General features: G+C 33.3%; 2 protein-coding genes and 1 pseudogene across 3 annotated transcripts; 2 read left to right on the plus strand and 1 right to left on the minus strand.

Annotated features, from left to right (window-relative positions):
• On the plus strand, nucleotides 336-1,373 carry LOC104789102 (B3 domain-containing protein At2g31720-like). The gene has a single exon (XM_010514847.1). The coding sequence runs from the start codon at nucleotides 336-338 to the stop codon at nucleotides 1,371-1,373; it is 1,038 nt and encodes a 345-aa protein (XP_010513149.1).
• Nucleotides 2,242-4,368, minus strand: LOC104789103 (annotated as a pseudogene).
• LOC104786446 lies at nucleotides 4,708-6,573 on the plus strand. Of its 2 annotated transcripts, none has more exons than XM_010511867.2 (3): nucleotides 4,708-4,778; nucleotides 4,935-5,048; nucleotides 6,075-6,573. In XM_010511867.2, exons 2-3 carry the CDS (start codon nucleotides 4,952-4,954, stop codon nucleotides 6,296-6,298), a joined length of 321 nt encoding a protein of 106 aa, XP_010510169.1. In that variant the 5' UTR covers nucleotides 4,708-4,778; nucleotides 4,935-4,951; the 3' UTR covers nucleotides 6,299-6,573. The 2 variants fall into 2 exon arrangements, with proteins under 2 accessions (XP_010510169.1, XP_010510170.1); XM_010511868.2 differs by having other exon boundaries at nucleotides 4,712-4,797.

Raw genomic sequence — 11,296 nt, forward strand, 5'->3', positions numbered from 1 at the left:
GGTAGATTTTAGTGGAATTGAATTAGAAATAACCAATAGGAATACAAGATCCATATGGATTTGATAGAACTGAATAGTAGTTTTTAAAAAAAATAACCAATAGGAATACAAGATACATATGAATTTAAACAAAGAAAATAAAAAAGTATTTGGAATAGATATTATCTAAAATATATAGAGATTATCTTAACACTAAGAAAAACAAGACTTAATAGAGAGATTTATATACACCTACGTCTGTGTGAGACAATCAGAATCCTATCCTATATAAGTAAAAGACTATATGACTCTCTGCCGCTTGATTCTTTTCTTCTTGTATCATATTTTTGATAACGATGAAGAGAGTTGATGATCAACTCAAGCGTTTGCAGGGAGAGAAGAGGTCGTTTGATATTCTATCTCTAGCCGTGGAGAGAATGGTTAAACCTGTTACCTTTTATGGGGAAAAAGGAGAATCATCCACCGAAGCTCATCATGCTAGTGGGAAGGATAGCAAGGGAGAGATAGAAAGGATAACGATGAGCTCAGGCAAACGACAGAAGATGATTCATGGGTGCGAAGAAGACCATAAACAAAACCCTAATCGTGATGCTTGCTCTACAAGTTTGTGCAGTGTAGAGTCCAAGAGGCGTGAACAAGTGGTTACCAACAAAAAGGTTAAAAGAAGAGAGCCCGTTGAAGAGAGGGGGAGGACACCTGAATGGCTGGTTAAAGTGATGAGAGAAGAGAATGGTACGGACGTGAAGATGATAACGAAGAAGGACCTTGTATGTAGTGATCTCAACGAACATTATGCACGTCTCTTGATTCCCTGGAACGGCATAACGGATATGGACTTTATGAACGAGGAGGAGTTGGGTATCGTACACCAACATTACATAAAAGCGACTAAAAAAGGATTGGATATTACCTTGGTGGATTTGAAGGGTAAAAGATGGGGGCTTAACCTCAGGAGATGGGATATGGGGCCCAATTCCAACTACGTCTTGGCTACAGGGTGGAACAAGGTCGCCGCCGAAAACGAGCTAGAGATAGGCCAGACGCTTCGGATTTGGTCTTTCCGTACCTTAGGGAAGAAGGTTGTCGCCGGTGCGGACCGTACCCCAGACAAGCTCTTTATAGCTTTTGTTCCTCTGGATCCAGCTCCGGCTCTGTCTCTGGTTAGGGATCCAGCTCCATCTTCACCTCGGGCTCAAGCTGAGGCTCAAGAAGAGAGTGACAGAGTATTTCCAGTTCCATATTATAACTGGGAGGACCCAAATATATTGGCTGAAGTGTGCGAGAGGACGACTCGTCTCGAGGCTTTACAAGAGGCAGATAGGAGAAGCTCACTGGTCCCCGTCACAGAGCTTGACCTCGAGCTCCGGTTGTAACTAGAAGATTCCGGCCAAATGAGCTCTGATATGTGACCAATCTCTGTCTATAGTCGAATCTAACTCTTAACTCTATTTTCTTTTGGTGTTTTTTGGGTGTTTTTTTTTGTTGGTGTCGTTTAGATTATGTTTCCTTAATTTTCTGAATGGATGATGTTTTATTTTGGCAAGTTTTATTCCCTAATGCCTTTATTTCATATTCATACTAAATACTATTTGAGTAAAAGCACTATTCATGTTTACATATAAGTTAAAGATTATACACACAAATTCAGTATAGTAAGAGACAATATTTTGTTTTCTATATATATATATTTTTTTTCCGTCATTTTGTTTTCTATATTATTATAGACGATGTCAAAAACAGACAGAGACATCGATCTCATAGAATTCAGAAAAAGAATATGTACATATATACGAATAAGTAGCCAGCTTTGACTCAATTGGTATCTAAGGAGAGAGTGATGTTGTGAGCCACGAGAAAAAGCCAAGCCGTGTTCTTCTGCTGAGCCTCTCTGAAGAATACTCAACTAGCATGTTCCATAGGTCTCCTACAGTCATTTCTTGCAAAGCGACCCTTTCGATCACCTGAAAGAGTATAAAACACACTTCTTTTAAGGGGTTTGGAAATGGCGAACAACAAGTGGTTTTAGTGAATTGGGAGTAAGATAGTAACCTGATTGAGATTTTGCAGGGCATGAAGGCCAAAAGTGTAGTATGACAAGAAGGGTCTTCCCGACTAGAGAAGTAGATAATAGAGAGCGTGAAATGGCAAGCCACTGAAGCATGACCTTTAGTTCTGGACAGAGCCGTCTCTAAAGTTAATAAAGGCCACAATCAAATTAAAATAAAAGGGCTGTTTTGCTAGTAGTCAGAATCAAACCCATGAACTCATTCCCACTAACAAACACAAATGCCACTAGACTAAACACATTTTTTGGAAAATAAGGCCGAAAGTTATATATAAAATACACAGCAGAAAATAAGGCCACAAGCTCATGCTTCGTGGGCTTGGCCTTTGGGCCGGCTCTGGTTCTGGATCGCCTACAAACACACCGCATCCCCAATTCCCGGTAGCTACACCAATCTTCTTCTCCTCATGATGATCGATACACCATACTTGAGAGCTTTCTACAATTTGGCTAGCCGAATCTGATGGTAGAGGACGATGATCCACTTGATGTTTACATCGATGCAAGTATCCAGTAAAAGCCTTGTTAACTTCTCTATATATAGAAACAAAAAGATGAAACAGAGTGAAAACATGAAAAACTAGAGTGAAAGGCTAATAAATATTTTCTTTTCCATTACCGAAGGAGGCCATCAGGTTTGTATTGTCTCTTTCCTGGCTGACGGATGGCATCTATAGCTACAACTCTCCTTTTTCGCCTCATGAAACTATCCAACTCTTTCTTGTCTGTGTAATCGCCAACAAATTGGAACGAAGAGCCAAACCTAAACATGTTGACTTTCTTGTAATTAGAAACTACAATAAGCTTTAGCATGTTCATTCAAATGTATTAGTAAAATATACCCGGAGTAAAGTGAAAGTCTTTCAGCACCAACAATCTCAATTGCTTCATTTTCATCCATACGAGGCAAGAAGAGCATGCCAACAATAAGTTCCGGGTTCATCATGAACCTTATTTCTTCCTACATAGGATGGCACATTTAATTTTCAACATGGTATAGTTTGTCGGTGTATCTTTCTAAAAATGGAAGTAAGTCAAGTAACAATTTTAGACCTGAAGACATCCATTACGTAGAGTAAGACCACCGAAATATTCATCAGCAAAATCCACTTCAAGAGCTTCACCGGGTTGATCTTCTATTACTCCTGAGGTATGAACCTAGTTCAAGAGCATACTCATGTTACATATGAAAGAAATGGATTAACATACAGTGAAGAAGATGCTTTGTAGTGTTTCTATGTTACCTCAACAGAACAAAGTGGGGTTATGGATTTGGCCCAATAATTAGCCTCAGGATATGAAACATAGTGAGGGATTATACTCCAACGGAAGAGTTTTCCTCTCAAAGGAAACAAAGCCTGTGGGGATACATTGACATATCCTCCCAAAGTAATGGATAATGCACCTTATTTTGCTCTCCTGCTTCTTGCACTGACGCGTATACAAAAACCTTATGTAAAAACACAAGAAGGATTTGTAACTGATCTGGGGAATATAGTTGTTTAGTTGTAAAATTGTAAGGAGAAGAAACGGAGATACATACGAAAACAATCCATCAAAGTTGATTCCTTGAAGATTCTTTACGCGTCTGTCAACCTCAGGGAACAAACAAAAGAATGAACATGCAAGAAGAGCTGCTATTAACTCCTGCAGAAGAAGGCATAGAAGAGATGAATGAAGAAGCTTGGTTGCAACAATCTAGCACCTAAAAAGTACTATAGCTAGATATTAAGTTACTATATATAACAACTTTCACATTCAGTACCTGGCTAAGAAACACAATGCCAGCTTCTTGAGGGCCTAATAGACGAAGCCCGGACAAAACTCCATCAAGAACATGGTCTGCCTTCTGATAGTGCATTTCTAACAGGGAAGGTAACTGGAGAAGTAATCCACACAATCCAGGAACCACCTCACCGAAAAAGTTTGCTGACTCTTCTATAGAAAACTTCTGCATCACGGCAAAAAAATTGTTAATGAGTACTTTATAATCAAATCCAAATGTTCGAATATTTAAAAAAAAAACACACACACAAACAAAAGAATTGTTACCTTGTCAAAGTAAAGAGAATACCCTTGTAACGCATAAGGTACGAGATCAGATGCATTCAAGGAGAGGGATTGCCGAATATTCGTGATATGCAAGGCAAGAGCCTCCCCTGAGTTAACCATTGACTCACTCGGCCCCTTTGACATTGTTTGAAGCTCCTCTTCAACAGAAGGTGGCCAAAAACTAGAGAGGAAGACTTAGCCACAAGAGGCAAATACTGAAGAAATGACCTAAGATCTACTCTCTTCTCCATGACCATCACTATTATTTCCTTTCCTGAAATCAACATTTGATGTTGTTGTAACTATCTATATATTACTTAGTTCGTTGACCATATTAGCTTGAAGAGAAAGAAACCCATTTTCACTTCTTTATAAACAGAAACAGATAAGACACCTAAAAGTCAAACAAGAACACGTTTACTATGCCAGCTAATAACTACGTGTAGTATGTACGCTATAACTAGAAACGGCATGCAGTTTATTTTAACTTGAACCGAACATAGATACCGGTTTATTTCGGTTTGGAATTTGGTATCAGTGTCTCAGTCTGGTTAATAAATGGCTTCCTTGTGATTCGATTGACCAAGGGAACTCTGTCGAGAAAAGAAAAAAAATATAGACTTTGCGAATTGTACTCTGAAACCTCGAGTCCAAGACCAAGGTATATCGCCAGATTCATTGTAAAGCTTTCCTTTTGTTGCTTTCTTTGTGGTACTTAGGTTATTCTGTTGAAAACCCTAGATTTCGATTTGTGTCTTTTTTTTTTGGTCCACATCTGGCATCTTCGTTAATTCGTGGTTTCATGATTTTGATGTAGATTTTTTGGTACTACCAATGGCTGGGGTTATGCAGAAGTTCCTTATTGCGTCTATGTTCATGTGGATTCTACCTATTGCTATTCTATATGGATTTAACAATGACTTGCTTCCTGGTAAGTTAAGATCCCAATGTTGTTTTTTTACTTGTGCATCTCTATTTTGATGAACTTTCTATACAAAGCCTTGATGCATCTTTAGAGTAGAACCAATATGTTCTCAAGGTAAAAAGCTTTAATTTTCCAGGTTTGACTTGATGTTATGTGGAATTCTGTGTGGTTTTCTGATTGTATTTATCTTTTCTTTTCTTTTTTTTTTTTCTTTTGAGTTTTGCTTAATCGTGTTTGGATTTTCGAGTTTGGAGCTCTTGAAATGAAATTCTGTAAGAAGCCATTGTATTAGAAAGTTAGAAACTGTAATTAGAAGTTCCTGCTTGTTATGACAGTTACATGTTCCTGTATTCGTTAGGTTGACAAATATTTCTTTAGATTTCTTATATATGTGTTTCAACTTCAGAGTATCATTGGGTGTTTGCATTATACTGTACTTGTGAGTTTTCTGTGGATCTTTCTTTGACTAAATAACTGAGGATTTAGTTGCAAAACGGTTATGGTGATCTTCTATAAACCGTATGGGATTATGTTTGCTTATGATTGGATTGTGGCTTTTGGTAGGAAGACTTGATTGAAGCATTTCAAATTGAGTTTGACACCTAGAGAATCACTATTAGGGGGAGCAAACACCAAGAACTCTTCATTTGTTTTAGCTTCTGCAAAACTCTCTTTTCTTAGTGGAACTTGATTTTGAGAATACAGTAGCTGGTTGTTGGGATCTGCTGCCAGATTAGAGAATCTTCTAGAGACTGTGTTATGGTTCTAACTTTAATTCTTGTAACATAGGCAATTTATTAAGTCTTTGGCGCTTAGTTTATGTAATGATGTTTGATCATCTGTTTGTGTGATGGTCTGTTAGTTGGTTATTGTACTTGAGCATAACGTCTCTCTCTCACAATGATTGTAGTATTTTCCCAGATTTAGTTTTGTAATAGCAAATATGATAGAAGTTGACTGTTTAAATTGAAACCATAGGTGTTTCCAGAGATTTTACCACCTCTTACACTACTCTGTTTAAATCTTTGACAGGTTCAACTACATTGACTCCACATTCTCTTACACTACTTAGTGGATTTCTTGCCGTGGTATCAGTCAATGTAGTGATTGTTTTCTACATCTGTCTGGCCTTGAAAGAACCTACGGATAAACACAAGCCAGACGCTTCCTTTGTGGCAGAGGCCAAAGATAGTGTAAAGAAATTGACAGCAGGAGTCGCAAGTACAACAGACCCTGCGCTCAAGAAAGAAGAGTGAGCAAACCACATCCCCTTATTTTAAAACAAGGAACAGCGTGGAAATCGCGTCAGATGGAGCAGAGCTCAGGTTCTTGCAATGTATTTATTTTGTAACTGCAGAAGTTTCTTGGCTGCTATATCATTCTGTACTGTTACATCTGAGGGTTTTCGGTGGTTGAACAGAAACATACGCCATTTTGATGTTGAGCTGATGTTTTAGGACAAAAGTTCACAAAACCATAACAGTTGTGACTTTAATCGTCTAATTTTAAGCAAGTTTATCTGTTTTTTCCACACGTCTCTGCCACATACTCGCAGACTTCGAGTCTAAGTTAGCTCAAGAAAACAAACATTGAGTTACACATTCAGTTTGCACAAAAAGAAAAAAGAGTTACACATTCGTTAATGAATAGAAGAGTAACTTTAGTTACTGGTTCCCGTCCAAAGAAATATGTAAACAAAAACGATCACCTTTAATGGTAATGACATCCTGTAACACTTCTCATATCTTACAAACTATATTGGTTCCGAGAGAAAAAGGCAGATACGTATGCATATGCTTGTGCTTCAATAGCAACATCAGAAAGAGGAGGCATCTTAGTTGGAGCTCTTATGTTTGACATCACCATGACCCCCTAAAATGTACGAGGTCTTGTCATTTATATTAATTGAGAGCTTCACCTTCCAACTCAAAGCACATAATCTTTTTCCAACTGGATCCTTGAGATGATAGGCCATTATACCGTTCTGCCCATCTTGGGTCTTGGCAATCTCTTCATCAGTTTGTCTGCTGAGCCTTAGAATAAAACAGTTGTGTCCATAACTGTCTAATTTTAATCAAGTTTGATATGTGTTGTCCACACTTCGACAGATGTTTGTTTCTTCGAGTTTAAGGTAGCTCAATAAAACAAATTATGAATTATGAATTAGACATAATTTGATGAATCTAAAAGTAACTTAGTTTCGGTTCCGGTCCAAATATAAAATGTGGACAGTAAAAGTATCAATTTTCATTTGAAACATGCGAATTTGAAAGAAAAAAATATATATATATATATGTATATATCATAACTAGAAATAGGCTCGCGCGTGCGCGAGATATATTTAATTTAATTTTTATTAATTATGATATATTTTAAATTTCGAAATGTATTTTTATATGAATTTTTTTAAATTTTTTTAATATTTGTTCCTTTTTATATATGGTTCGTAATGTTTGGATGCAAAATAAAATAAACAAAACATATCAGAAATTTTTTTAGTGAAGTAATTAAATTTCTCAAAGTTTTGTTGTTTTGGATTTTACTGCTTTGTGATAAATTGTTAGGTTCTTAAAGCATCTCCAACCCCACTCTATTTTAAAGTCAAAAATCTGTTATAGAAAAACATTTGCTCTAACCCTATTCTATATCTTACTCTAAAATAGAGTAAATGGTACGATTACCCTATATGCAACTTTATTTTTTTACACTAACTCCATTTTTTTAGTATAAAATAGATTGACATATTGAAAAAACTATGCTCTACTTTAGAGTAAAAAAATAGAATATATATTGGAGATAGTCTTACCACACATGAGATTTGTATAGAGACCATATATCAGATATTCGAAACGAAAATTGAGTAGTGAAAATTGTTTACAAATATTACCAAATAAATCTCATCTTTCCCTACATCTTTTCCAAAGCTGTAATATATGGATGCGATCAAGACTTATATGATCGTAAAGAAAAATAATTGATAAATATTTATCTTTTTGCGAGTGGTTTTACAACTTTATATATTCTTTAACTCAATCTTGATATTTGATTTTCTTTTTGACTCCACAATATGTTGCTACGGCTTGATTTTCTTCAGTTAGCCTCCTAACAAATATCTTGTGAATTAGAAACTCTATATGATTGCTTAGAATGTGTTATACTTCTATGATTATGGGTTATTTCTCGGTCCTTGTCTCTATTCTTATTCATTATGTTCTTTTAATTGTCAAAAAAAATGAACTCTCCAACATTTCAATTGGTGTAGATGGAAGGGAAGACAAAATTAGAAAAATTGATATCAACAATAGATACATTCCAATTATTTTTCTGACATAACTACATTTCTAATTTATTTTAACTTACATCTAAATGCTTTTTTAATTAACTATATAAAAACTTATAATATCTATATGTTGACTTTTTCATCAGATTTTGATGATTTTAAAATAAGATATGTGAGGACAAAAAATCTGAACGACTCAAATTCATCCAATCAATAAACTTAATTTATAAAACCTGAATTTTGTACTATACTAATGAGATTATGAATCTAGACAATATGTTTTACAAGGTAACAGAAGAATCACCAATGATTATTTTAAATATTTAATAAGTGTACTCATGATTTATTATATGCTCTAGTGTTTACTCTCTAATCTTGTAATCACCCTTAATATAAAAAATTGCAATAATGCATATTAAAATATGGCTCATGTCATAAAAAATTATGAAATATCTTATACTATATCTCACATTAAATTTTGAATAAAATTCATGAAAAGAAAAATGTGTCAAATTTAATATTTTTAGATTCGATATATTATATCTATTTTCTAATCATTTTAAAATATATACTATAATTACCATTAAATTGTTTTGTGAAACTATTGTTTCCTACTATTTCATGGGGTGATTAAGCAATTATGTTATTTTTCTTTTCTTTTAGTATATTCGTTTTAAAGACAGTCAAACTGTAACTTATAGAATATTAAATATAATTTAATTTGATCTGAGTTTTGTCTTTAATACAATATATATGATTATTGAATACAATGTGATTTTTTAAAATATATTAGAACATATTTTATATTTTTAAATTAGTCTGTCATAAATTAATTTTGCTTCAATTTTTATTTTAAAAATATAAAAACTTTTTTTGTTGTTTTAATTGGTTCGATCAGTAGTTTCATTTTTATCTAAGTTTTGTCTTTAATACAATATATATGATTATTGAATAAAATGTGATTTTTTAAAATATATTAGTACATATTCTATATTTTAAAATTAGTCTATCATAAATGAATTTGGTTTCAATTTTTACTTTAAAAGTATGAAAGCTTTTTTTGTTTTAATTGGTTTGATCAGAAGTTTTATTTTTAAGTTATATGGTATATGCTTGTATTAGGAAATATATTATATGCTAAAACTAAAAAGTTGGAAGAAATATATTTTTGTAACAACGTGTTTTTTTTTAACTAACTATACACCATATAAGATATAAATAAAATAAAGTATGTAAAAAATGTTTAATTTATAATTAGTGAGAAAGACATGTGTCACAAATATAGAGCGACAAGTGTCGCATTGGCAGGCAAAGTTAGAATAAAACTTTCTCATAGAATACAATGTGATTTTTTAAAATATATTAGTACATATTCTATATTTTAAAATTAGTTTATCATAAATGAACTTGGTTTCAATTTTTACTTTAAAAGTATGAAAGCTTTTTTGTGGAAAAAAAAAGTATGAAAGCTTTTTTTTGTTTTAATTGGTTTGATCAGTAGTTTTATTTTTAAGTTATATGGTATATGCTTTTATTAGAAAATATATTATATGCTAAAACTAAAAAGTTGAAAAAAATATATTTTTGTAACAACATGTTTTTTTTTAACTAACTATACACCATATAAGATATAAATAAAATAAAGTATGTAAAAAATGTTTAATTTATAATTAGTGAAAAAGATATGTGTCACATATATAGAGCGACAAGTGTCGCTGAAGAGTAGATTATTATATAAGATACATGGTACATCCAAATTTCTTTGGTTTGTCTCAAAATTGACAATGTGAGCTGAAGAGTAGATTACAAATTTACAATATAATAGATGGTACATCCAAATCAATTAGTAGTGGATTTGACCAAACACTCGAGTAAAGGCTCTTCTCTTTAAGGTCGGGAAGTCATTTTCAGTACTTGTGCATCTTTTTTTCAAAATTTTATAGTCTTCTACGAAATTTCGTGGTTATCCAAACCTCTATTATAAAGATGTCATGCGCCATGCAGATTTATTTATTTTTCCATCTCGACTTTTAATTGTAAAACCAAACAAACCAAGAAATTGCAACGAAATCGGGAAACAGTAAGACATAAAGATATCAAAAATATCAAATAGATTACAATTATATTATATCACTCTTTAAAAAAGTCCTAATGGTGTTTTGATGTTTTCAATCGAAATTTTGTAATAATTGTTTCTGCGAAATGATTTTTTTTTTTTCATTTTTCTCTTAATAAAATGTTATTTCTCTGTTTGGTGGATCCAATGTAGGTTTGACTGTTATGAAAGATTACTTAACGTGATGGTTTTTGTGGGTGTTCACAATCTATTTTTGACGGATACTTGATAACGAAAAGTAACCCTTAAGAAGATTACTGGTTATAATAACGACAATACAATAACTTATAAGCTTTGGTTTTTGGATTTAATACTACAATTAACTTCTAACTATACAGATTTTTTATGTTGATATTAAATGTTTACACTTGATAAAGTTTTCTATAACACTAAATCAAATATTATGTTATCTATTTAATAACAATTACTGTAGTTGTCCATCCTTAGTATTAGTCGTCGGATCATGAACATTAAAAATAATTTGTTTTCTCGAGGCAAACATGATACATATTCAAACATTTAATCAATCTAATAGCAAAACGAAAAAGGCCAAAAAAAAATGGAAAGAAATAAGAAGGTGGTGGAGTTTCACGGCACGAAGGAGGTCAAATAACGAACAACACAACTGCTAATTTCTTCCGTACTAACTTCATGATCAGTCCACTTTTTGCTGATATGTGTGTGCAGAGTCCAATAGACAGACAATAGTCAACATCTTTCGTCTCCGATCCGCGTATTTTCTTCTGCGCAAAGAGTATTATTTGCAGACAAAATAAATAGCCATGTAATATGTATACAGTATAAACAACTAAACATACTCAAAAAAAAAAAAAAACTCATGAGTCTATAAACGATGCC

This window comes from Camelina sativa, chromosome 5, assembly GCF_000633955.1.
Source record: "Camelina sativa cultivar DH55 chromosome 5, Cs, whole genome shotgun sequence".
NCBI lineage: Eukaryota > Viridiplantae > Streptophyta > Magnoliopsida > Brassicales > Brassicaceae > Camelina > Camelina sativa.

Bases quoted from the DNA above. Each gene is read 5' to 3' on its own strand.
- LOC104786446 (XM_010511867.2), top strand. From the start codon at position 4,952: ATGGCTGGGGTTATGCAGAAGTTCCTTATTGCGTCTATGTTCATGTGG. The intron at 5,049-6,074 runs GTAAGTTAAGAT...AATCTTTGACAG, and splicing joins TAACAATGACTTGCTTCCTG to GTTCAACTACATTGACTCCA.
- LOC104789102 (XM_010514847.1), top strand. From the start codon at position 336: ATGAAGAGAGTTGATGATCAACTCAAGCGTTTGCAGGGAGAGAAGAGG.